Below are 27,331 nucleotides of genomic sequence, written 5' to 3'. Positions count from 1 at the left end.
CCTACGGGTGACGATCCATTGTTATGTACAGCCTGTGGTCACCGCTGCATCACCAGTCAAACACAAGACCCATATTACAGAAAGACAGCCAACTCAGAAAACAAAACACGCCAAGAGCTTTGAACTAAACGCTGTGCAGCAAACATCATTAAAACCTCGCATCTTAATTGTGGCCTCCCCGCTTAATTGCCCACCCTGCTGCCCCGTCGTGTTGTGAAAAAGGCGTGAACTTAACGAGTTGAGGAAGTGAAGTAAGAAAATGTAAACTTTATTGCAACTTTGTCGTTCTACGTTCTCTGATTTACAGAAGAGAGAAAAAAAAACAAAAAAAAAAAACACTTGTAATGGCACAGTCATCGTAATATGTACATTGCTGATTCTGCAATAATCCAGACGCTCACGTCGTCCGGATTTAAGAGTGGCGCGTTAAGGCACATGTCTGTCGAGGGAAGGAATAAAACACATCAAAGCTTTTTTTTCTTGCAACTCATAAGTGAACATACCACAGCATTCCACAAAAAAGCATTAAAACGGGGAACTAGAAAAAGCTCCTCACGCGAAGGGCTGTGGGAAGTCACAGTTTGTCCGTTGTACATTCTGCTCCGGGGGGGGAGAGAGATTAAGACGTCAATGTGTTTCGCAACGTACCGCGTTGCACTAAGACATTTGGTGATCCGATAAGCTTGGTTAGACCTGAGCGTTTGAGTCGATACAGTAAACTTGTTAGATCAAAGTGAGCTGAGCGGTTAACAGAACGGTCGCTAAGTTTTCCCCCCAGTCTGTATCATCACTGCTGGCCGGTTTAAGATGATCTTGTGAAGAAGAAATCAGTAAAAGATAAGCACTGACAAAGAACTAACGGATGGAGGAGACGCGGTGTAAAGGTTACATTTCTTCATGGGCTGATTCTGAATATAAATCACAAAAGAAAATCTCATTCGCTGAGAGCATTAAGTGAGGAGTTCAAACAACATCTTTTTGTTACAAGCAAAACGACTAAAACAATGGAAGTGGGTGTATTTACACAGATAGTCCGAGCAGTCGTCTACGTAGAGGCACACATGAGGGCAGAAATACTCATCAGGTGAGTTTAACCATGACAGTTTCTGGCTGTTTTTCTTTTTCATCGCCTACATAAGAGAGCACTGGATTTATGGATGCTTGGTTCAGCATTTGGGGAAATAAGATTATTTGCTTTTTTGCTCATAGTGAAGTCTACAAGCAGGAGACGGTTAGCTTAGCATGAAAATGGGAAACGGGACGGTTAGGGTAATAGTCCAGTCTGTAACACAATGCAACTTGGTTTTACCTTTGGGTTTCCACTACGGAAGCCGAGAGCGGTCGTTTTCCGCTACTGTTCTTTCTTTTCGCCGTTTTCTCAAGATAACGAGTTAATTTTCTCGTTATCTCGAGATAACAAGAATCGTTTTCTTGTGAAAACGAGATAATTGGTGTTTGTGTTTGCCCGCTCGTGCCCGGTCCAGGATGGAATCCCAGGTGTGTGGGACCTCGCACGTCCATCCTCAGTCACCAGCGGGGGGCCGGAGGACAGACGAGACCGGGCACGAGCGCTTCATTGTAAGTTGTTGTGCCCGGTCAGCTGTTCTCATGACACGTCATGTTGGAGTTCCCGGTCAGCTGTTTGTATAAGATACGTCACACCAGGAAGTCCGACAACTTTTGATGAAGGCTGAAGTGACAGCCGAAACTGTCAACGGGATAATTTTCTCGTTATCTCGGGAAAACGGTGTTTTAAAAAATGTGCGGCCATGACCGCTTTCGGCTTCCGTATTTCCGCACAGATTAATGAACGTGATTTTAATTCGGTCCACTTGGTGCCAAATTCAGCAAATCTGTCCTCACGGTTGGTTGGTCGGCTATTTGTTTGTTTGTTTCCCGCATAGATTGATGTGGCTCAGGTTTGAGCACATTTGTAATTGTACACAGGAAAAGGGGAAAAGGGGCCAATGGGATCCAGTTTGGCTGTTGTGACTCTGTTCAATAGACGTTATCAGCACACATCATTCCCTCACATATGGGCAGGTTAGGACCGACGCCACCTTTGGGGAAACTCGGTAGCCTGTTTATACATATACGGAGGAACAAAGTCTGATTTAGTGTTTGGAAAGGATGGAGGAGGCATGAGTCACCCACGAGACTTGAGATTGAGTCCCATCTCAGACCATAAACAAAGTCTCATTTTCTGGCTGTCGTCCATCATTTTTCTTCTGATATTTGGTTCTATTCAGTCTCGGTTTAATTCATGGATCACCTTGTTCACCAAATGTCACTGAGCTCCATTTTGTCCAGCGCATGTACGTATTCACACAACTACAAGATGCTGGTTTATTAATGACCTGAATGCATCATAATGAGCTTACTGAGCAGATAGAGGGAATAAGACGCGCTGATAATCGGCCATTTAATGGGCTGATAACGTCTCAATCGATGGTTAAAAAATAGCTAAAAATGCTAAGCGCTAAACGTCAACAGTCGTTTACCAGAGTCACAGACTCCAACATTTAAGTGAATGAGAAATAAATAATGAGTTGTAGAATATATTTACTAGCTGTGGGCCAATCTAGCTGGTTTCCCATGTCAGCTAACCGGCTGCTTGTAGTAGCTTCTGAATAAGCTTATTTCCCCGAATGTCACGTGGTTCGTTTAAAATCTCTTTTCCGCCAGCAAGGCTTTCTTTAAAATGTCTCACCAAAGAGCACATCAACACATCATTAGTCATTTAGTAATTAATCAAAAAGAAGAGCCACCCATGTATAAGCCTTCGCTACAGCAGGTTAGTAAGAAGGTCAAATCTAGTCTAAATTCAAATATATGCAAAGTTACAACGACAGTGACTTGGCCTCAAGTTCGTCCGGTGTACAGTACTAAGGGACATTCAGACGTGTCCGACAGTGGTATGTTGATCAACTAGTCTGAGAGTATGTGCGATGGGGTGGTGGGTTGTTGTCGTGTCAGATGACTTCGTAACGCAGTGAGGATCCATAACTTGAGGTACATTCATAAAAACATCAGCCCGCCGGCCTGATGAGTTCAAGTAGAAGCCTTTCCAATGAGTGAGCAGGACGCTGCGTCCGTCTCCATACGCAGCTTTCTGTGATCTAATTTCCTCCCAGTAAGCATTTTCCTCGAGAAAAGAAAAAAAAAAAAAGCCCTTTCAGTCATCTTCCTCCGTCTTTCTATATCTTCATTTGGTCTTCTTGAGAGATTCAGATTCTTGTAAGCAAACAAGAGGCTTGCTTTGTTCCTCCTTATCAAGAGAGCCAGCAGCGACTAAAAAAAACTTAAAGACTGTAGAAATGCAGCATGTAAACACACAGATTTCTCCGGAACTATACAAAAAAAAAAAGCAGAACGGATGAAAAAGTCCGGAAACAAATCAGCCAAGAGGTAAAACCACCGATTAACTTTTTTTTTGTTCGTTTTTTTTTTTAGAAAAAAAGGAAGAAGAAAATGTCACAAAAGGTAAAATAACAAAAACAAAATTTGAACTGTAAAGTGCAAGTATAAAAAAAAACATCTTTCTACATGTCGTCTCAAAGCAGAACCTTGAGACGGGTTCAATGGTCTTTAGTGGAAAAGTGCAACTTGAGAACAGCACAAGTTTGTTTTTGTTTGTTTTTTTTAAAGAATTTGATTCCAAACAGTAACAGGATCAGTCATGTGACTCCGTGGATCAGTCATGTGACTCCGTGGATCAGTCACGTGACTCCGTGGATCAGTCACGTGACTCAGCTTCTCCGTAAGAAAACTGCCACCTCCTCCAAAGGCACGGGGTAATCCTGTAGAAACGTCCCCCCGTCGAACACCTGCGCGTTCTGGCTGTCCTGCCACTGGAAACCCCCGTCAGGTAAATAAATATCCCGCTGCACGGCGCCCTTCTCCACCACCGGTGCCACCAGGACCTGAATAGAAGAAATAAGATGAAACAATCTCAAACGTCAGGGAGATCGTACACTTAGCGAGACATCGAGTTACAGCCGAGGTTGATTCTGCCAAGCGTATCGGATGCTGACGGAAGGAACCCAATCCCCTCCCCATCAGAACGCCATTAAGTCACCTCGTCTCCGATGAGGAACTGGTCATCGATGGTGAAGGTCACGGGGTCACTGGGGCTGAGCCACCACATCGGCCGGTAGATGGGGTTTCCCGTCATCTGCCACTCCTCCGCATACTTTTCTATCAGCGGTACCACGTCCCTCTGGTGCCTCGCGATGTAGGTCCGAGTTAGGTTTAGCACCTACGGGTGGCGAGTTGAGAGGAAACAGTCAGGATTCGCATGAAGACGGATCATCGTCTGCCTTTTTGTTCCTGCGTATTCACTCAGAACCGAGCCAGATATATTTTCAAGAAATCTGGAGAAACTGAAACCAATGAAAAAAATTTTTTTTCCCCAAACTAAATCATCTGCCACAAGGATCTCAAGACAAGAATAATATTGACAGCGAGGTCTGCTAAGGACATTTGTGCCATCTCCTCACACAGACGGAGCTTGAGAGCAGCCCATTGTTGACTCAGTGGCTTCGGCACTGTCCAAGTCTTTCTCCTGTCTCCCTGTGGCCAAACTCGCTCGGCATTCCTAGAAGGGTCACATCCTCCTCAGCGTCCCATGACAAAAACAAATCTCGACCGCATCTATAAAAAATGTATTTTTTTATGAGTTGGGATTGAGAACATTTGTAGGAATGAGCTTGAACGGGAGCCAGGCTTTGAGTGGATCCTTCTCTAATTGAGAAGCCAGGCATGTGTGTGGGTTTGGGGGGTTTTTATTGCTATTTGATTCCAGCGCGGTGGCTGCTGTGACCTGTCTATGACTGACTGAAGTCTCACACGTTCTGGAAATAAAGGTGCACCGCATTTAAACTTCCAGTGAAACGCCCGTAAAAGAGTCATTCATCATGTGCGGCGCGGCAGTTTGTTCTCCGCTAAAGCGTCTCCTCAGTCTCACTTCATCTGGGTTTATAAGTTGAAGGCCGTGCGAGAGACCAAAATGGAAAACATTGCCGCTGTCGAACGTCTAGCTGTCCAAAAAGACCTATTTTTATCTTTGTCACGCAACGCAAGTCACAACCAATACGTTTCGCTGCCTTCGTCGTCTCCGAGCGGAAAAAAAAAAAAAAAGTCCAGTCGATCACTCCCACTCGGTCACACTTGTCAATTACTCATGGAAATCTTAATTGCTACAATAAAGTATTTTTCCAAGACTTGTCCTCAAATTCATTATCATTCCTGCTGAAGTGGCCCAAGAGAGAGAGAGAGAGAGTGAGCCATAAATCTAGAATAGGGATTGTAATTCGGAACAGATGGACTCTTAACCACAGGTGAATGAGATGAGGAAAGGCGGGAAGGGCAGCGGAGAGGAGGAGGAGGAAACAAAAACAAGAAAAAAAGGATCTTCTCAGAAACTGTTCAGGAACCTGAGCTCTGGTACCACATCGTCAACAGTATCGATACATGTCAGCGGTCGGTCTTGTTTTCCTGCTGCGTACGGTGGAAAGCACATTCCTGATTTCCAGCAGAGAAGGACAACTTCTGCCTCTCCTGCCAGTCAGGTCGGAGTTTTGAAAGCAGTCCTCGCTGGTAAAAAAACGTCGGTGGGAACTTCTCGCCGCTGACCCTCGAAACCGACGGGAGGCTGCTGGGTCAATAAACTACTTCTCTGTGCCTGTTTTTTCCCCATAAGCAGAAGGAAAGGATAATCTCCTCCCTTCTAGAACATCTAATTGGCAGCGTTCACACCTCACTGCACTTGATCTCCAAATCTCCACAAGTGAAACGTCTGGAGAAGAATGTGAACCTGCAGCTTGTAGCGTGGACGACTCGGCCGTGACGGTAATGTGATGTTGGGTTTCTGGTTGCGTACCTGGTCCTCTCCGCAGACCCACGGCGGCGTGTGGAAGCTGATGACGGGGAGGAAGGCTGCGATCTCCAGCCAACGAATGAACAGCTCCTCATCTGTCACCAGGTCTCCAGATAGAGAACCACCTGTAGGGAGACGGAGAGACGAATGAAAGTGAAGGATTAAAATATACAAGAATCGTATCGACTGTGTGACTTTGGAGAAGCGAGTCTTTAAATAGAAAATCCATAAAACAGCTCAGCGGTTGTACCAGTGACGAAAAACTAGAAAAATTCTTTAATTCTGCCTGAAAAGGCTGCAAATGAAGACGAGATTCTCTATTTATTTATTTATTGATCCAAGATGGCGGCGCGTGTAGACGCAGCGGCTCTGTGTTCTTCTTGTGCTTATTATTTAATTTCATCTTTATATATAAAGTTTTTTTTATATATATATGTCTATTTTTTATATATTGTGTTGTACATAGTTATTTGCAAAGCTTTTATATTTCTTGCACTGAAGGGCCTCCACCTTACTTGTCATTGTACTTGTTGCAATGACAATAAAGCAAATTTGAATCTGAATCTGTTCAGCATTTGTCCCCATTTCCACACTGCAAAGAGATTAAAAACAAACCAAAAAAGAAAATTCAGCAGAAAGGATGCAAGAAACAAATAAAAAAATAAAAAAAAAAAAAAAAAACAAATAAAAAAATAAATACAAAAACAATATAGGATGTTATAATATTGAAAATGGTAAAAAATTTGAAAATAATGTTGAAAATTTTACCTGATTTTAAAACAGGAAAACTGTAATTTTACACACTGTTTAGGACATTTTGTTTAGGGGTTAACAAATACTAAAAAATACTTTTTTTCCCTGTAATTTTACTCGTTATTATCTTTAATTTGACAAAACAGGGACAATACTGCAGTTTGATGGTTCTTATTTAACTTTAATTCTTCACTCCACAACATTTTTTTTTGATTCTGCTTTGCACTATTACAGATATTTTTATTTTTAATTTGCTTTATTTTACTCTATATTTATTGTTTACTCTATATTTATTATTGTATTGTTGCACCAACCCCACCAGAACAAATTCCTCATATTGTGTAAACTGTATGTGGCAATAAATCTGATTCTGATTCTGATCTGTAAAATAACAACAAACTGTTGAAAAAAAACTATTTAAAAAAGCTAAAAACTGCACGACTACATTAAAAAAATGCTGCATATAATTTACAGGCCTTTTATATGTTTTGGCATTTTTCTATTTTTTGACACTGTGTCCTGCTTTGTGTCTGACTTTTATTAATCAGCGTGTTGAGGCTCCATCAACAACATGCTGAAGAGGAAAATAATTATTCAACACACAAGAAAACAACATCTCTACACCGAGCAACAGCAGTGGACAGGATGTACAAGCGCAGAATTAACGGCTGACAATGTTTCACGTCTGTGCCGCTGACGGCTCCCAGATTCCTTCACTTCAAAGCTCATCGTTTTCTCTCAGCTGTCCGTCTGATTCACCTTCACAACTATTTGGAATATTACAGGAATACACGAGATTTTTGTGCCAGAAACCAGAAGTTCTCGGTCGTTTTTTTTTTTTTTTTTTTTGTGAGAAGTTTCTATGTAAAGTCAGAACATGACCACACTGTTGGAGGTGAGAGGAGTGACCCGTCGGCTGTGGTATTACCTACTGCATCAGGAATGAGGAAGTTGTATCCCAGCAGAGTGTGGTGCAGCAGGGAGGGAATGACGGCCCTCAGGCCCATCGGGCTCCAGTCGGACTGCAGGGGGGTCATCCTCACAAACAGCGGCTTGTGGCTCGACCTGAGGCACAAAACAAAACCTGGTAAACATAAGAAAGCCTGAAAAAGAAAAGCAGACATCAGCTGATGGAAGCTGATGCAACAAAGACGTGGAGCTGGAGGGCTGTTACCGGGTCCCTGCTGTCATGATGGTGGAGTCTCCGATCCTGGTGGCCACATCAGCCAGGTGGGTGATGTACTTGTCTCCACCCAGAACCTGCGGAGGCCGCAGGGCCTGCTCCTCGAACAGATTCCCCTCACCGCCCTCCAGCATGACGTACTCCATTCCTAAGTGGGCCTGCAGGGATCCCACCCTGTCCAGGAACCAGCTCACCGCTCCCGGGTTTGTGATGTTCAGCTTGACACAGAACTTTCCTCGCCACTGACTCATCACAGGGATCTACGGGATGCAAGGAGAGGTCCGTTTAAACAGCTGCTATTGTCGTCTCTCTGGGTAATGAACTCATTAATAACAACAGAGGCTCTGCTGCTGCAGTTATAGATTTTCTAGATTAGGTCATGTTCAAGCTGCTCTGCTTTTTATCAAAGTGGAAGCGGTGAGCGGAGAGACGGCCTCCAGAGCAGATGGAAAGTTTCCCACTTTTAAAAAAAAATCTCTGTGTCTGGTTTCCTTTTTAACTAAGTAGAGCGTTCTGGTAAGTTGAGGAAAGTTCAACGTTATGGACACATGAGATGATGCTTATATTTAAAATAATAATAATAGTGAGGAAGGAGGGCAATGCTGGACCATAATATGAAAACAGAGAGACGTCAGGTAGAACGCTCAGAGGACTGTGGACGCAGACAGCCGAGTGCTCTACAGCAGGGGTGTCGAATCCTGGTCCTCGAGGGCCGCAATCCTGCATGTTTTAGATGTTTCCTTCTTCCAACACACCTGATTCAAATGATCAGCTCATCATCAAGCTCTGCAGAAGCCTGATAGCCATCCTGATCATTTTAATCAGGTGTGTTGGAAGAGGGAAACATCTAAAACTTGCAGGATTGTGGCCCTCGAGGACCAGGATTGGACACCCCTCCTCTACAGGATGACAGCGCGCTCGTCTCGTGTCTCACCAGCTGTCCCTGGGAGGCCGAGGGGAGGCTGAGCCAGTAGGCCTCGGTGCCGTCGACGAGGGAGGTGTGGAACTGCGTGGTGTCCACGCCCAGGAAAGGGGACAGGGTGATGGAAATGTTAAGAAGCTTGACAAGTGGGAGGTCCCTGGTCAGTCTCTTGGACATCCCCCTTCTCCTGCTGTTGAGGTAGTCGTGGTCCTGCACAGAGAGAGAGAGACACACAACGACGCTACACAACGGGGCAAACATGTGGCCGCGACAATACGACCTCTGTCAGAACCGTTTGACATATACGGTGATCCTCTGGGGTTTACATGTTCAAGTCAGACAGAGATTTCAGATTACATAACGGCGGAACAAAACATCTTAAGAATATAAAGACTGACCCTCAGGGGTGAAATAGCTGCGGGAAGAAAGGCCAGATTAGCACATATTGTGTAATATCTCAGAAGGGGTTTTTCTTTTTTTTTTTAATGAGGTACCATTTGTTCTGCAATTTTTCCCCAAAAGAATAAAAAAGGAGACAAAACATTGGCCATGCTCTGAGCTTTGTTCACTTTCTTTTCTACTTCATCTAGTGTCTCTGAAATCTGTGTAGAAACATGTCAAACGTCTTCATAACACTAATTTTCCAGTGCCAGCGACTCATTCCAAACTAATATGGAAACTGGAAAAGAAAGGTCAGAGTGTGACTGATAATTTATGAATTCTTGTAAAAAGCGGAGTGAAAGAGGGGATCATTGTCACACTTGTGCAGAGCCGTACACTTCGCGGAGAGCTTCGTAAGTTTCCGTGCGGGACCGAGCGCTCGGCCGGTTCTTTACAGCTGCAGCTGATGTGGAGCCAACAGAACCGCTGCTGCTGGATGTCTTTGATGTACCAGAAAACTACAGATTCTGGGAAAAGGAAACTCTTGTTCACCAAATAGTATCCGCTGACTGACATGTGCGTCCTCCTCCTCCTCCTCCTCCTCCTCTCGCTGTCCTTTCACACCTCCCTGAGCTGGTAATGGGAACATACTGTTACCATTGTATATGTATATAGTGAGATGCCTGAGCTTGACCTCTGCGATGGACCGATCGTGTGAAACTCCGCCGCCTCCTCTGCTCAGGTCGGATCGCAGCATCGAGCCGGTGTCAGGATCACCTGCTCGAGTTAGCCTTGGCCGGGTTCCCTTCAAATCTCAACACACCCGATTCTTCACCATCCTACGGTTACCACACTCGGGGCAACCTGAGATCTATTAGGAGAGGCTGTGTTTGTCTTCCCTCAACTATATTTGTGTTGTAATCAAGCAGGTGTTGACACAGATCGCTGTTTCCGTGCGGTTCGAGAGAAACCGACGAGATAAACGTGAAACGATAACAAGAACAGAAAAACACCACACGGCCTTCTAGCTGCGCTAAATCACAGCTAAACAAAATGCTCGAAAACTTACAGAAGATGATTTACATTTACAGAGGCATAACTCTAAAGTGTCTTGTCGGTGTAGTCTGCACTCTGCGAGACTAATTTTTCAACATGAAGGCAAAAGGCCCGAAACCATTTTTTTTTTTTTTCTACGCTCTGACATTTCGGTGAACCTGTCCTCCCTCCTTCGTTCCCCGCCTGTCTCCAGAGCTCTGGAGATCCACTTAAGGAAACTCTTTCATCTCTTTCCCCGGCCAGTTGTGAGCCTCTGACCGATGAACCCTCAACCAGCCTCGCCGGCCCGACGGTCGCAGGGGAGGATTACGAGAATCGAACATTTTGCAAGAAATGGCTGAAGGGAGACGGGACGAGACGGCAAAACTAACAGCGAATCAAATATGTAAAAGGAACCATTATGAAAGATAAGAAACAGAACTACAGAACATGGAGGCTTTTATATCAGAAGATTATAAACCAAGAGAGACGCTTTCGTTTGATTGGATTGGGGTGCGATGTTTTTAAGAAATCTGGGACAGTGGCAAGCTGTATTTGTACTTTTGTATAAGTAAAAGTCCGTCATTCTTTAACTTCTCTCCTCGCTTGTAGGATCAACACTTGAGTGTACAGCCAGGCTGGCATTGTAAATAAGAATCTTGTTCTTCATGTCTTTGCCTGGTTAAATAAAGGTTAAATAAATAAAGCATTAACTTGAGTTGTAGCTACAAGCCTCTAACTTGGCTGAAATGAATCAGGATGATGTGTTGGCTACCTCGCTGCCATCTCCAGCTGTTCTCAGTGCAACGTAAAGGAGCAAAAATATTTAATTCTTTGTTGTTTTCTAGCAGACGCTTTTATCCACATCTGACAGTAGAGCTGCCATGCAAGGTGCTGCCTGCCATCAGGAGCAACTTCGGGTTCAGTGTCTTGCCCAAGGACGCTTCGACTGTGGAGAGGCGGAGGATTGAACCTTGCGATCAGAGGACACCTGAGCCACAGCCGCCCGTCTTTCATTCTTAAGATGTAATTTGTAATTAGACTTTCAGGGCTGGAAGAAGCGGCGGTGTGGAGCGCGTACCATATCAGAGAGGAGGGTGGTGGAATGTTCGTTGAGGCTGATGACTCCCTCCCCGAGCTGGTGTCTCCTCAGACGATTAGAGAAGGTCCTCAGCTCCCTCTCCACCTTCGGCCCCGAATCCACGTTGGCGAGCAGCTTCCAGAACGGCAGCCTGGAGGACACACAGAGGGATCATGCAAGGACCTGCTGCTCCGCTGTGTTTTAAGTTTACGGCTCACAAAGGTTTCAATTCCCCGCCGCGATTTGGCTTATGACAGGTGGGGATCATATCTTTGATCTCAATCTAAAGCGAACTAACCACAGCGCCTTCGTGTTGGGCAGCTCCCTGCTGTGCTCGGAGAGTTGCTGCAGCGCTTCCTGGTGCGCGGCCTTCACGTCGCGGGCCACACACACGGTGTACTGCAGCGGCAGACGCTCCATACTGGGCAGCGACTGCAGGCAGAACTGCTGTCTGCTGTCCACGCCGAGCTGCAGGGGAATATCAGGGGATACGAGCACCGCAACACCTGCGTGGTGGGAAGGAGCAGACGGGGAGAGGCGACATTAGTTTATGACATCATGCTTTCTGCTTTAGGGATAAACAGTCACAGTCCAGGCGACGATGGAGTACTTCAAATGGTTTGACACTAAAGTCAAAAAAGCGGCCGCAAGTAAGACGCTCCATCGCGGATTCCACTTATATGACATAGTGCGAGAGTGTTACTGAGACCGGGATGAGTATGACGGATGGCGTGTTGTGGGAGGTAGAGTGTAGGCTGTGTCAGCTGATATTGCTCCACTCAGATGTAAGAAAAACACTCCCCAGAATGAGATATAGCAGCATGCGGTTGGATGAGTTTTCCCTGGGACTGCTGGCAGCTTCTGAGTAGGCAGGTTACGCCGAACAACCGCTGCTGGAAGAGTCGGGTCGCCTGGAGAGTCACCTCGGCGGCGAAAAGGAATCTGGTTTGTTCATTTGCTTAAAACATGAGCTGCTGCCCTGAACCTTCTCTTCTCAAACTAAGAAGATTAATTTAGTGAACCTCCTACAGCCTTCCAGCTGAGGGGCTCCTTTGTGCTCTGGTCCCACCACACAGGCCTTCAGAGGCCGTGTGAAATGATCAGATTCTGCGTAGCACAAAATCGTGTCCACAGATGTAGTTGCCCTGCAAGGAATGCCTCGTCCCTCTCAGGTTACCCTTACCCTCATCACTTCTCCCCCAACCTGACTCCCACCGTCTCCCCCTACAGCTTTAACTACCTTCTCTTCCTCTCTGCTCTGCTGAGCTCCTGCTCTGTCCCATCTAAGGTCAGCAAAATGTCTTCGGCCAGTATCGATCTGAGCCTTCAACTTTCCTCGAGTTCTTGCACAATCTTCTCAAAGTAGCCAAAAAACTGGATTTAGGATCTCTGGCTGATCAATGAACGGATCAGACAGTCTGAGAACCGGGTGAGAGCTTGGCTCGGCGCTGCCGCCCTCTCTGGTTTCAATGAGCTTACTGTTCTCATGCAGGCAGGGACCAGGAGCGGGCAGGATACTCATGTACCAGCTCATAATCAGATTAATAGTTTGGCCGATCGGTATTCGAGCACCGCGAGGAGCCCTCAACCTCGGGGTAATTCTCACGTGTTTGCAACGGATAATGTCAAAGAGATACTGGTAACACCTCAGCTGCCTCTCACAAGCTATTAGGTCACCGCTCGCCTGCTTGTTTCATAAACACAGAAGTTTGCTACGAAGCATTGTTTTATATCTACACCAAATATTATACGATCTGCAAGCAGCAAAGGTGCCATGAAAATATATATACGTCTAGTGTACGGCGGGATAGAAAGTGGGCCAGTGGAGAAAACGCCACGGCTTTATGGAAGGATGGACGTGGAATGCAGGCAGTGGAAATAGAGGCACCGAGCGTACACCAGACACCGAGCAGCCCCGTAAGAATGATGTGCAGATACAGTACGCTGCTGCAAACAGTGTGTTTCACCAAAGTGCACACGGGGTGGAAAGTGGAGTTTAAGTTTGCAAGCACGACTTCTGGAGCCATATTTAATTTTTATGGGAAACGACTCTGCAGAGGCTCCAACAGCGCGGCACCTACTATTCCATTTCTGATTAAACACGCTGATTTGAAAGTATACTAAACCCTGTCTCGTGTGTTTATACAGTTGTACTCAAAGCACCGTCTATCTTGATTTGAGAAACCCCCGGTTATACAAGTGTTATAAGACGCAGACGCGCATCTTATCTCCGGAGCAGGAATCAGTGAGTGTCGTTTAAAGAAAGTGAAGCAGGTTTAGGGCCTTGAGTTACAGCCAAGGTGGGGTACCCAAGAGTTAAAGGGGAAACGAGGAAGGGGACGGGGGGAGGAGGAGGTGGACCCTATTTTTAGAACAATTTCTTAAAAATTCCAAGCTTCCCATAAAATATTTTCCACTCGCTCTCAGAAGCGAAATGACACGCCTGACTGGAAGCGTCCGCTCACCTTCAAAGCATCAGCAAAGATGAATGAAGTTTATTGGGCAGATTTGAATGATTCGACACACGCATTCCTCGATTTTTACAGCTGAGCCGAGCGAACGCACAAATCAAAAAAAAAAAAAAAAAAAGGGTGCACGTGCACATTCTCTCGCACATTCGCACACACTTTCTTTAATGGGGGACTTCCAAGAAAAACAGAGCAGGACTTATAGGACCATAAAGGTTCTGCACTTCCTCTCGCTCTGTTTGAGCCCAGCGTTGGGAGGTGGTAGCGGAGGTGACCCCGTGCACCTTCTCAGGGGTCAGGAAGGTTTTAATGTGGCGTCTCCGGCCCGTCAGCTGCCCGTCTGAGGGGAAAATGCCGCCGCCGCCGCCGCCGCCGCCGCGGGCCAGATGGGCTGCACTCCTTTACCTGTCATATTTATACGGTTATTTACGACGCCCGTGCACACTTACAAACCTGACTGGGATTATAAAAATGTGCGCTCGAACTCTAACTCTGTGTGTGTGTGTGTTCAGGCATGTATTTCCTTAACAATGGAAATTTCGTTTCTGTGCCCAACCTCAAGAAATTGATGGCCACAAAGCTGGGATCCTGCCATGGTAGTAAATTTCCAATCCCACTTATTGAAAAAATAATGAAACACTAAAGAGACTTTTCTCTGCTCGGCTCCTATCATCAATCAGTTTTATTGTTCAACGTGTGAGACACTGTGTTCTGGACAAACATCACACATAAAAACGTGTTCTGCTCGCTATCGACAGATCATACGAGGAGATTAGGGATCGAAATGCTCAATAGCTGATGTAATATAAAATGATTTGAATCCATATCAGGAAGTTGCTCGCTGAAATAAAAAAATAAATAAAGGGATTTCTGGTCTTTTGCAGTTTTTGAAAGTAAACAGAACTGATCAGACGTGTGCTTACGGAAAGGCCCGACGAAACATTACAGGACTGTTTCTTTATTTAAAAAAAAAAAATCTCTCTCCGGTGGAAAGTGTAAGAGGTCGGCGGTGGAGAATGCTGCGGGGTGACTTTCGAACGGTAGCCTTCGTGCAGGAGATGACAGGCCGCTTTAACAAAGCTTCAGTTGGCTGAGCGAGTCATTCTCCAAGCGCTTCACATCCTGCTTGTCCAGGAGTGTCGAGGTTTCGGGGCAGCTGCCCTGCAACCTCCCGCTGACCTCTTGAGCAACACAGATGGGTGTTAGTTAGGGGCAGCTTGTTTCCCTACAGCTATCGTTTCTTTGGTAGGTGTACACACAGAATTAAAGTGCTGAAGGAACACAACGCCAGCTAGAAGGCCACTGGGTTGTCTGTGATGTGTGGTAGGAACTGGTCCCAATTAGATCTTAGGAGTCTCGCCACCCTCAGCTTTTTAAAGGTCTAGAAGACAAAACACGAGACTTCTCTGTAGCTTCTAAACCTTCTTTTCTGTTCTCAGATTGCTAAATAAATTTTGAGTAGGATTCTTTTTCCCCCTCTTGTGGTTTCCTTGCTTCCTGTGGGAATATGTTTTTCGCTTATTGTTCTCTTCCTCGTCGTTACAACGTTCGGCCGTCTCATGTAAAAGCTGATTAAGTGTCATTATCCGAAACGGAGAATCGAAAGTTGCGTAACTTTGGTCCCTATCTCTCTGCTGTGCTTGGCCGCTTCCCTCCGAGATACAGAACAACAAACGAGCAGCAAAGTATCATCGCACACGGAAAGACTGAGTCAGAGATAGAAATAAAGAGAAAAAGGAGGGACGCAGTGAAGCGAAGGGGAGGAAGAATTATGCTAAAATGAAATACGGCGAGACCACGGGCCGAAAGGGAAAGACCGACCGTCTGAGTGCATGTGCAGGACGTGGCTTCGCATCTTAAGGAGTTGTCTCGTGTGAATTATGTCAGATTCTAACCTGTGATGTTCCTCCCTTTAAGGGCTAAAGCAGCTACAAAAGAGACGCTGGATAAATTACTGCCTGACCGAGCAGCAGCGAGGCACAGAAATGTCAGAGGTCAAAGTTGCAGCTATCGCACTTATCAAGCAGCTTCGCTTCAAGCCCTTATTTGTAAAGCTGGGAAACCTTTGAGTCGCCATAAAGCATCTGCACGCAGACCGCGAAGGAACGGAGGGTGAAATAATGCTCGTATTAGAAAAATAAGAGAGAATGGAAAAACCTATAAAACTATATTTGAGGATAGAAAAGCTGGCGAGTGTGCGCCAACATCCCAGTTAAATGCAACACATATTCTAGGATTCAGATCAATAAAATGTATTTGTGTGGATAGGCTGAGTAAATACTAATAAACTGATATTTTTGCTTACAAATGTGAGATTTCTGATGAACAAATTATTTATTTATGCTCCTAAAAAGCAAAAAAAAAATGGAATAGTTCCTTTTTTCGCCCATATTGGCAGCATTTTCCTGACTTTCCTGTTGACAATTAGGGGTTTTGTTGTTGTTTTTTTGTCCCTACATAAGCTCTGAAATATTATTTGTCAATCTAGTTATGTAAAAAAATTTAAAAAGCTGAATTAGCAAGTATTTTACTTTTTCTCTTCTACCACACTGGAATTTTAAGTCGTTATAAAACCAAAACCAGAAGCTTAAAATGCTGGGATTATATCATTATATAGTACACTAATGACATGCTTTTTATGTATACTTTGAAATTTAAATAAATATAAACATAAGAATATCATGTAGCTGTAAAATCAAATAATAAATTATTAAGGAAGTTTACATCATATTAAATAACTGAATTCTGTTTATTTGATGTCTGTATTGTAACGATAGGATCTAAATTAATTTAAAAAACTGCTGCATCTTTACTTTCATTTATTATTTCAGGAGTCAAAACTTCGATCAGCTCCGGGTTCTTCCCTCCAGAACTGCATCCAGCAGCGTTGGTTCTGTGCACTAACTCGTGTCTAAAAGTTTAACTTCGATCTCTGCATATCTGCTCACATTTGCTCCATAAAGCCCCCGTGCAAAATCCCAGGTTAGGAACAAGCTTTAGGAAGCCTTCTTCTTAAGAAAGGATGTGGCTTCACTGATATCTAATCTGTCCTTAGTAGCCCAGTTGTTTTTGTATGGATAAAGACAGGTGGGGCTCTGACAAGTTCCTGCAGTTGGCAACACTCTCAAATGTCACTCTGCTGCACGGTTGCATATATCTCCTCTACCGTCTCTCTGCTTTACTTTTCTACCTCCTCGCTGCGACACTCTTTCTCTCTTTCTTCTCGGTTCTGTTTAACATCAGAGCCCGGCATGTTGTCTCCCGTTTGTCCTGCATTTCAGTCCATCTGTCTCGCTCCTTTAACCGTCCCCAGGAGTCCTCTTAGGTCGGTAATGGCTGTCGCAGCTCCGTGGTGCCCACCACGTTCATAATGCGCTGCCCTGACTAACTAGAGTCGGTGAAGACAGGTCCCATGCGCGCACCTCGCATGTACAACAGAAATATGGCGGTCAGCGGGTTCACACAGCTGTGAATGTCACATTAAAACGTATTGGTTCCCTCGAAGCAGATTTGGGAAGAAAAGCGACAACGTAGGCCTGACGAAGACGTCGTGCCAAAATGCAGATTAGTCATAAATAATATTCACTAAAATGATCAATGACATGTGGTGACTATTTGACTTTTTATGACCATTGGAGCCCTTCCTCAGGCTGTTTTAGGGAAAACATACTGCAGTTCTTTTTTTTTTCTAAATCCAAATAAAACTCAGGAGAGGTTCAGCAGTAAACTGGGAGTTCAATCGGAGCATCGCAGTTCATTTTGGATCCTACTGCTGCAAACCACATCGTTATATCGCAAATGCCGTGTATGCAGCGCATGTGGAAATTGGGTGAAATGATTATCATACAAATAATCATCATACATCAAAACTGAGGTTTGTTAGAGACCAAACGTGGTCAATCAGCTCTTCTCATTTTGTGAGCTGCTCAAACAAAGGCCTGCTGGGAGCTGGTGTGGACGGCAGCATGTTGAAGCAGCCTGATGGCACCGACTGAGAGGTGTGGAGCTGTGAATATTTACATACAGTGAACATTTGCTTCTGCAGCCGTACGGAAAGCTCGGTCTCTGCGTTCTTCTCTGCAATTTGACTTGGAAACACGAGGATTATAAATCACGCTACGTCTTCGTTTTACATTCCGTCGGTGATTTCTGTTGCTGCGTCCAATTAGATTTGGTCGACTTACATGAAAAAAATAATAATAACCTCTCCACTGCCAAAACGAGGAAGAAATCAATGATGTGCTTCAGCCTTCACGTGGCTGCGTAAACTCTCAATTTCACATAATGATCTTGTTTACTATCCACCCATAAATGTGGATATTTTTTCTCCATAAAAGCCGCCGTAATTGTTTCCTGTCCCGCCGCCGTTAACCGTAACAATAACGCAGCGAGGATTGTAGCATCCCGCCGTGCGTCGCGGCCGCAAGTCGTATCGCAGTTCGGCGGAGGTTGACGAGTGCAGCTGATGTATTCTGACGTCCTGATGTTTTTGGACGAGGGCGAAGCGAAAGAACTGGTGATGTTTGGACACGCAGAACGGAGGGAGATAAGTTACAACTAATTGGGTTCCAACTTGTCGTGGATTTCCAGTTCCCCTCCCGGTCTGGAACACTCTCGGTGATGTTAATTGCATAAATTGGAACACTTTGCATAATAAAGAATCATAACAAATCTTATTTCATGCACACGGGAGCGCAGATGGTTGTGAGATTATTTTTGGCAGGAACCCGGAGCTGCATGTAGGATGTCATCCATTATTTATTCAACGAACCAATCTGATGTGCAACACGAAGACAAATGGAACATATAGCCCTAATGGATCAGTGGACTTCTGGGAAGCCCCTCATGCAGCGTGCAAACTGCCAGTAACATTAGAAGTCATTCATCTTTGGGAGAGTTTGTAGCATTAAAACAGCATCACTGCATCGCCTCTGATGCTACGTCGAGTAATTCCTCACCAATCACTGCAGTTTAAGAGAAAATCAAGCACCCGGCGGTTAAACCCCTTGTTGGTGATGTTAGAAGGCGATAAATATTAGCATTGGGCGTCTCGGTTAGCTACACACAGTGATTGTGTTGCTGGCAAATGAGGCAAACACGTAAATGTTTGCTTTAAGAGAATGAATGATGATGCATGACTGAAACCTAATGCACCTCGAGAAGCTGTGATGACACATTAGCCAAATCTGACCCACAGCAGTCTGCACATTGTTGGGCCTTTTTAATTTTCTAACTCATTTTTTGCCTGATCGACTGTTTGCATGAAGCTAAAACAAACAGCATCTGCCCTGTCCAACTTAAAGGAAACAACAGGAAAGCAGCCAAATCTCAACACTGCGGAGGAATGATTCTTGAACTTTACAGGAAGATGTGGTGTTAAATATACCTTTAGTGCTCCGGCAGGCATCACGCTGTCATTGCCCAGCATCAGTTCGCTATGTCTGGGGCTATGTACAGTATGTGTCTGTGAGCGGTTGCTTGGCAACATTCAAACAGTTGTTCTCGTCGGGATCTCATCTCATCTGCGTGTGTTTTTTTTTTCTCTCTCTCCGTGCGAAGCTAAACGGAGAAACAAAGGGTTACAGGGGTCCCGATAATTACCGACGTCCTCTCACAAGGTGGAAAAGGGATTTGAGTCATGTGACCCTCTTGTTAAGCCCGCACGCCGTTACATAACATCCCCCCCATGAATGTGTACGTGCGCGGGCATGTGTGCATTTGTGTCTGTCAGTACGTGAATGGATGTGTTTGCTGGGGAGGGGGGAGGTCGCTGGTAACAATCAGCGAAGTCATAAAAGATGATTGTTTGTATCACCTCGCCGGCTGATGTCACGCCCAACCGCACATGCACAGGATTCCCGGACACGCTGACGGACAAACACATTAGAAATACATGTCGACATGTGCACGTGAGTTCAATTGCTGCCAGATAACTCCATTTTTGTAGAATTTTCTTTCCGAAAACGTATTTTTTTTTTGTTTGCTTGAGATAAAATCAGTCAAACTGAAGCTGAGTGGATTCGACTCAGTAGGAATGACTTAAGTTTCACTGATATTGTCTCAGGTAAACGATGGAAAAGTGGGTTTTCTGAAGGTTTGTGAACATGGAGTTGTCTGTTTTTGCAAATGAACTCCTCGTATCAAACTCTTTTGCTCAGAAAGCAAACACAGAAACTTGAGAGTTCCAAGTTCCCGAGGTTAACGCTACACATCAGTCACATTAACCATTCACATCCGCTAGTGGTCCCTGCCTAACCACCCCCCCCCAACTTTGCCCCCCGGGATAAAATCTAACACCACCAAAATAACCTGGTGAGTTATAAGAGTCAGCAGGGACCTCATCCAACCTGCCCTTTTAATAGAAACAAAAGGCAATTACCCCGGTATCCCTAAGAGTTAATTTAAGATGCTAAAGGTGGTTCGCTTCCCTTTGTAGTCTAATCTCTAAATTAATAAACCCACATGCCACAGACAGTGTTGTGTTTCATCTCTATTTGTGGGGGACCTATCCCGGTCGTCGGTGTGGCGTTTTTTTGGTGGGTGGGACGCTGCTTCTAATGCCATTTTTTTTTTTTTCCCCTTCAGCTCAAACACAAACAAACACTTACATGAGGGGTCTGCGGGGGTAAGAAAACACAACAACATCCGCAGGGCTTCCCTCACGCCCTGGGATTCGCGCCACACTTTGTGTACCCGCTGATGTGGGGTCAGATTTCCGGAGCCCTTGTTCTAACCCCGACGCCGATGGCAAGTGTGGGGAAACAGCTGACCCTGTGTCATTTTAAAGACTTGGAGAGATCTTTCTTCTGGTAATAGACCTGGGTGTGGAGAGGAGAGCTGCGGCTCCGCTTTTGCTAATGAGATGCTCTCCGCTGATAGGGAATCCGCAGAGCGATGAGGATGACCTCTCACCTGACGAGCCCAGGAAGTAGCGCTCCAGGGCCGAGCCGAAGCCGGAGGGATTGTCCTTCAGGTCGCTGACGACGAAGGGCTGCATGGTGGCGTTCTGATCGTTGATGGGCCACGTCTGACCGCGGACGCTGGCACCGCCGTACCAGGACACGTTGGTCATGGAGAAGCAGTCCTGAGAGAAAACATGGAGGAAGACACAAAAACAACGTGAGAGACAAAGACGCAGAAGCAAAGCGAGAAAGGTTCAAAGACTACAAGAAACTGAGAAGATTAAAGAGTCACATTTAACAGTAGAAGATGCACACAGAAATGGCCACCAGCATTTAAAGGTTTACAAGAGGACTCCAATGTTTGAGCACACTTATGTAGATTTCATACATGACAGAGTATAATTAGATTTTATTGTTTTAAAGTGTTATCTTGTGTTTCATTTCTCAGAGGATGGATGAATCTCATACTTGCTATTTAGTGCAAGTGACCGATTAATGCAAAAACGCAGGGCACAAAGCGGCATGTGTGATGGCTGCTACATGAGACTGTCTAAGAAAGTATCGCACACGGCAGAGGATTGAATGACGGAGAGGTTTTCTAAGAGAAAGCTTCCTCCTCCGTCTTTTTAAGCGTCCTGGAAGAGAAACGCGCAGACTGGAAGCTCGTTTATTTCGTGTCAGCAGAAATCTGGGCTCCGTTAGGGAGTTTCAAAACAGGTGCCAAGTGGTCATCTGAGAGGCACTGGGCAGGATTTTGGAAATTAGGAAAAAAATAAAGGCGACTTTGGTTTGGAAAGACTCTCTCTGTGAGCAGTCGCGCCACATGACAGGGAGTTATGGCGAAGGAATGTTCCAGTTGGGGACAGATTAACCTCCCCAAACGTCGCAATAGTTAAATGCCTTTGATAATTAAGCCGGTGGGGGGAAAGTACAGTAAGTACCGTGTGCGTAAAAAACATATATGCATAACAAGTGTGACGAAGCAGATTTAACACGACGCGGATCCGACTGGGTGCAGTGAATTAAGAGGGCTGTAAAAAAGGGACAAAGGGATGAAGGAATCACGCAAAAATAAGGGCTTAAATGAATCCCTCAGGAATCTATGCGGTTTCATGCAATTTATTAGTCACTCACGCTGCATTTTAAATTCAACTAAATCCTAAAAATGAAACATAAATCGTAGTTTATGATTAAATTCCAGGCCTGCACACTGCATCCTGCAAAAATGCACTTTGTTATGATTTCATTTCTAGCTGAAGAGGATATTTCAACTTGTTTTTTAAATGCTACTTCTCCTTCCAGCCGTTTTAATGCAGTCTGAAGAATTTCGTATGAACAGGTGGTGGTTTAAATCACTGTGGCTCGATCGCCCACAGGTCTGTAAAATAGCTAAAAACGTCTTGTGTAGGAGCTAAATGAGATTGTTAGGATTCTTATGCCGCTTCTATATTTTACACACAATTTCAGCAGCTCGCATCCAGTAAAAAATGCAAATTAAAAGATGGCAAGATCCAAAGTTAAAACACGCGCAAAAACTACTTTACGCACAGCATATTTTACGCACAATTACACCTTTTTTATTTTTCCTGCGGCTCTTTCGTGCACACTGAGGAGAGAAACCCTACCTTCAGCTCCACATGACAGTGCACCGGCGCCCAAGTCATACTGTAGCACTCCGTCTCCGTATCCTCATTCACCTCCAGCGAGATCTTCACCTCGGCCACCGAGTCCCACGTATAGCAGAACTCGGTTTTATTAAGCCAGCACAGGTTCCTCACGAAGGGAACCTCGATGTCGGGGTTCCCCACGTTCCCGACGTCAATTTCCACGTAGGTCTTGTCCTCCGTCAGGGTCTGTATGACCAGCGAGTGGGTTCTCCTCTCCCAGATCAGTCCGCTAAAAGTGCCCCTGAGGATCCAGTTCTTGTTGGGCTGGTCCACCACTTGCCAGTAAATGATCCCGATGGTCATTACAAAGAAGACGGCCACCCCGAGACAGGCTATAGCTCCTTTCCAGGTCTCGTTCATCTCCTTCAATCCCGTGTCCCATGTTACCTCTGGGATGGGGCTAGGGTTCCTATTTCGAGCGTGGGGCATGTTGTTTTTGAGATCAGCAAAGAATCAAAGACAAAAAAATGCTGCAGAAATCTCTGTGCGTCAAAGATCTCTGTTGCTTCATCATGTCATGGTGTTTTCAGTGAGGCTACAGTGTGTGAACCAGTCTACTCATTATCTTTACGCCGTTTACACTGCTCTGTGTGTAAGTGTGTGTGTGTGTTTCTTTTTTTGCGCAATTGTGCCAGCAACAGAGACCTGTCATGTGAAGAAAGCTGTGATAGAAAAAAAAAAAAAATCCCAGCGAAGAAATAAAAACAGTATGAATGAATAATTGGACTTACCACATACTGCTGCTGTTTTAAAAGAGCTGGATTTGTAAATTGCATTGGCTGCAGTGAGCTCATGAGCAGCCCCAAGCCGGGTTTGGCAGCAATGCCTACGAATAGCTCCTAAGACGCTGTCTTGCTTGCCCTGCACTTTCTGACGTAACGCCGGGTTGTTTCTTCAGAGGAAAGGTAGAGAGAGGGAAACGAGGGGGTCAAGAGGGTTTGGCAGAGTCTCGGAGTTGCCCGCCGGGGTGAGGAGGCCACGGGCAGCCTGGAAGGGAGGGACCCCCACGCGTGCTCGCAAACTCTCCATGCGCTCTCCGTGCGTAAAGACTGTGCACACTTGTCATCTGGCGGTTTGGTGGACGGCGAGGGGCGTCAATTGGACATGGCAAGGTCGGGGCACATGCCATGCCTCATCCAAATGTGATCCTGTGGTGTTTAACATTTTAATGGAGAGCAAAAGGTGATGTCTGGACCTGATACCGAAACCACAAACACAAAGATCTATTGAGGGATGTCTTTATTTTATATCCGTTTAATTTAACTGAATGCATTAACTAGGCTTTTTATTATTAAACTGGCCATACGATTATAATATATTCCCATTGATATATGCATAATTATTACACTTGTTAATTGAATCAAGAGCTTAAAATGTTTGTTTTGACAGTTTTGATCAGTTTATTTATGAAGTGGGATGAGCCACCTGTCATCCATCAGACATCTCTGCTGAAGCTCCAGATTCCTACAGCTCACCATAACCACTGAGCATATTAAAGTAAGCTCATTACTTTACTTCTTGTGCACATTTTGCATTATACTTTACTTTTAGCAAATATACCTACGATGCATTCCATCTTTCCTGTCTCAAGTTTTGTCGAGAATCTAAAATAGAAATACATAGTGGATGAAAAAAAAAAGAAAGACATTCCAGTTTCTCAAATGTTTGTCTTTCGGTTAATTCAGTGTTTAGGTATTACATCAGCAAGCATATAGACAAAACAAACAGCTAACACACTACACTGCCTAACAAGAACTTTTGAATACATACATGCATTCCTCTGTAGACTGTAACTGTGATCAAGCTGTCATATCTACAAAAAAGTCTTTAAAAATTACAAATAAAATTGTACGATCGCACTACCCCACAAAACTGGAAGAACCGCCTCGTTTAAAAGATACCAAACCTGAAAAAATTGGAGTGTAAAGTTATGTAATGACTTCAGGATCTGATTGGATAGAACAGAGCTTCACTTCAGCCTTTAATTAAACAATCTGCATCACAGCATGTTGCAAAGGAGACACACTGGATTTCTGTTCAGCCACAAATCAAACAGTGTTTGAACATCATAACCAATGTAGATTTTTCTGGCTTCTTTAACACAACTTGGATTATTATTAGTCCATTTCTTGTGCTAGGAAAGTCACATACGACTACATTCCCATCTGTGGTGAATTCAGGGTGTGCCGTGATGCATCCGTATATATATATATATATGTTATAGATTGTCTGAGGTTTAATGTGCCGTGTGGCTCATGTTGGCGTGCAGAAGACATCTGAGGGCAGGAATGCTGTTTACGAGTGCCTCAAGGGTAGCGAGTGATGGTGCGGTTGGTCGAAGGTGGCATTCGTTGGCATTTGGACTGTCAACATCTATTGTGTCTGGAGTTATAATGTCAGCATGGTGCCGCGGGACTACGGCGTCGCTCGCACTGCTCCTTATCGATACGAGCGCTGAGTCAATGCACGACAAAATGAATCAACTCTCAGCTCTCACAGAAGCACATCCTTTGTTCTAACTTTCTGAAACCCAACATGTGCGCTGCTCATGTTGACTCATTTTAATTCGGTGTCACCATCCGTTTATTTCAACACACTTCTTACTGTAACATGGCCGTGGCTCTGTTGGTATCCAACAACAACTTTATCGGACCCAAAAATAAGACAAGAGGAATCGTGGCTTGAACAATGTTGTTATGTTTGTAGGTTAAGGTCTTCGGTGGTGCTGTGCACCAGATATCCCAAGAGTGTCGGCTGACATACCTTGAAGATCAGTTGCCCCTGTCCCCGTTTATGCATGTCAGCCCCCCCAATCCATCACATAACTCTGGCAGGCACAGAGACACTGGATAAGGCTGTGGGAACCTGTGTGAGCGCTCCACCTAATCACCCTATTCCAACTGCAAGTAGATTTTGAAATCTCTGGAAATCAGTGTGAGGCTTTGAGGTGATTCAGTTCCAGAACTTGAGCTGTTTTGCTTCTTGCAGAAATCAAATGTGCTTCTATCTGCATGAACTCATTTCAGTATAAAAGGGGAAGAAAAAGCTTCAGTCAGCTAACGTATTGGTTGTTGAAGCTATGTCATGCTAGCATCTTTGCTGAAGTGTTTCAACAGCTTTTGGGCTCAAACTGTTTTAAATGTGACATTTTAGAAACAGCTTTCTGCACGTGTAAATGCACTGGAGATGAATAAGCGGCTGCACGACTTTGCGTTTTCAAACCTGCATTCGGAACCCTGAAATTCAAGTTCAACACGGGCTCTGTGGCAGCCCGGCTCCTGGGTCAGAGGTCAGGCTGATGACTTCAACGGAACATCCAGGGGGGAGGGTCTAATTTTACACGCCATCCAGATTGCCCATGACCCTCGCAGCTATTAATAGCCGGAGGACTGCTGCGTGGCATGCACCCGCTCCCTCCGAGTGTGTGAACACGGGAGATGAAAAAACAGAGGAATCTGACCTGAACTGGCCAGTACGTCCGACCACCTATTTAGTGTTGATGGCAAAGGGGCAAGAGTTTAATTAGGTGTGGGGCAGACGGGCTAATGGTTTGTGTTGTGTGTGCCGAGAGGACGTTAGAAATCACCGAATCACCTGGAATAGTGCTTCAGGACAATAAAAGTCACTGTGATTGTTTCTTTCTCAGCTTAAGCTCTCTGCTTGTACTTATCAAGTGCTGATATCTGCTCTTTTTAAATCACAAATATCTACCAAAGTTAAAAGACTGCATGACGGGAAGCTGTAGTGAAGCACAGGTGATTGCATGAGTTAAACGTAAAGTGCTAAAATATATGTAGCAGGTTTTGCTTATGCGATTATTCGGTAACTAGCACAAAATATTGTCAGGATGAAGAAAAGACAAGCTATTGCAGCACATCTCGTGTTAACCAACAGCGCTAAAGTCAGTGGGATGTATCCTCTGGAGACCCTGACAGAATGCTGTACCAGTCTGTAGATATTTAGGGGAACTCTTTGACATGCTGGTGTTCTTACAGGTGAAATCAGGAGACGTTATTAGAATTCAGAGTTGTCTGGTTATTTCCGTGCAGACCATAGTGGCAGAACACAGACTAAGCGAGCAGTTCGGTGACCCCCGGTAGATAACAAGCCCCTCGAGCTCACAGTCTCACATCACTAAAACATCTGCTAGCGATTGCCAACCAGGGATGAGAATGATTTTATAACCAACTGCTGCCAGAAATGATAATTGGCTCCCCTGGTACAGTTTTGACTTATCCATGACTGTGGTACATAACACACATAACATCCTGCAGTGAGAGCTTCGCCACTGTTGAATCACCTCGGGACTTAAAGTTCTCTCACTCGTTGCTCGCTCTACTTTCCATCATGTTTCTGTAGTTGCTCATCGTCCACATCTCTGCAGCTCTATGCAGTAAATGCTCCTGTTGCTCGTGATACGCTGTGCAGATTAGGTGTTTTGCAGATAAAAACTTATCACGAGCACATATTTTATCCAAACAACTATTGGGGGGAAATTATTTGAGGAATCAGTTGGTCCACCCTTCAAGGAAGGCTGAAGTGGCTTCAGGAGGGAAACACTAAAACAGCGTATCCCGTTACACGCAAAACTATTTCACTTCAGCTGACAAACTTTTCCATCTTCATGTCTGGATCTCCAATTTACCGTTTCCTTTTTTTTCTTCTCGAGGATATTCAATACCGCCAACCTGACGACTGCTTGAGAGTCAGAGGGGGAAAGTTTCCATACAGCCCCAGTGCCCACGTTTGGCGGGACAATCCCGCTGTAGACCGAACTGTTTCCGTCTATCCACCTCTGCTGTGCTCCCTCCTCCACTCTTACTTTCTCCCTTTTCGTACCGTCGCACAGACAGTTTCCACTGCCCCAGACCTGAACCTTCTCCACTGTGCCTTCACACGCAGACAAGCCAAAAAGTGGCGTCAAATAGGTGCAGTTTAGTTGTAAATACAGTAACTATTAAAAAGAAATAATTGCTGATGGACCTCAAAATCAACCGTACAGTATAGGTGTCACTTGCTGCACATATATGTCACATACGTGTGTGAGATGCACTGCATATG

General features: G+C 44.9%; 1 protein-coding gene across 1 annotated transcript; it reads right to left on the bottom strand.

Moving 5' to 3' along the window:
• Positions 1-1,766: 1,766 nt before the first annotated feature.
• Positions 1,767-22,699, bottom strand: LOC103366054 (SITS-binding protein). Its single transcript, XM_008293674.1, has 10 exons — positions 22,229-22,699; positions 20,614-20,785; positions 11,532-11,739; positions 11,234-11,384; positions 8,749-8,946; positions 7,806-8,074; positions 7,560-7,696; positions 5,882-6,003; positions 4,079-4,258; positions 1,767-3,923 (listed from the first exon to the last, which is right to left on the bottom strand). The coding sequence occupies exons 1-10, from the start codon at positions 22,697-22,699 to the stop codon at positions 3,750-3,752; spliced, it is 2,082 nt and encodes a 693-aa protein (XP_008291896.1). The 3' UTR covers positions 1,767-3,749.
• Between the last annotated feature and the right edge of the window lie 4,632 nt (positions 22,700-27,331).

The sequence above is a fragment of the Stegastes partitus genome, unplaced genomic scaffold (genome assembly GCF_000690725.1).
Source record: "Stegastes partitus isolate 25-593 unplaced genomic scaffold, Stegastes_partitus-1.0.2 Scaffold901, whole genome shotgun sequence".
Taxonomy (NCBI): domain Eukaryota; kingdom Metazoa; phylum Chordata; class Actinopteri; family Pomacentridae; genus Stegastes; species Stegastes partitus.
Note: the sequence above shows the minus strand (reverse complement) of the source record. Positions and strands in the feature narration are given on the sequence as shown.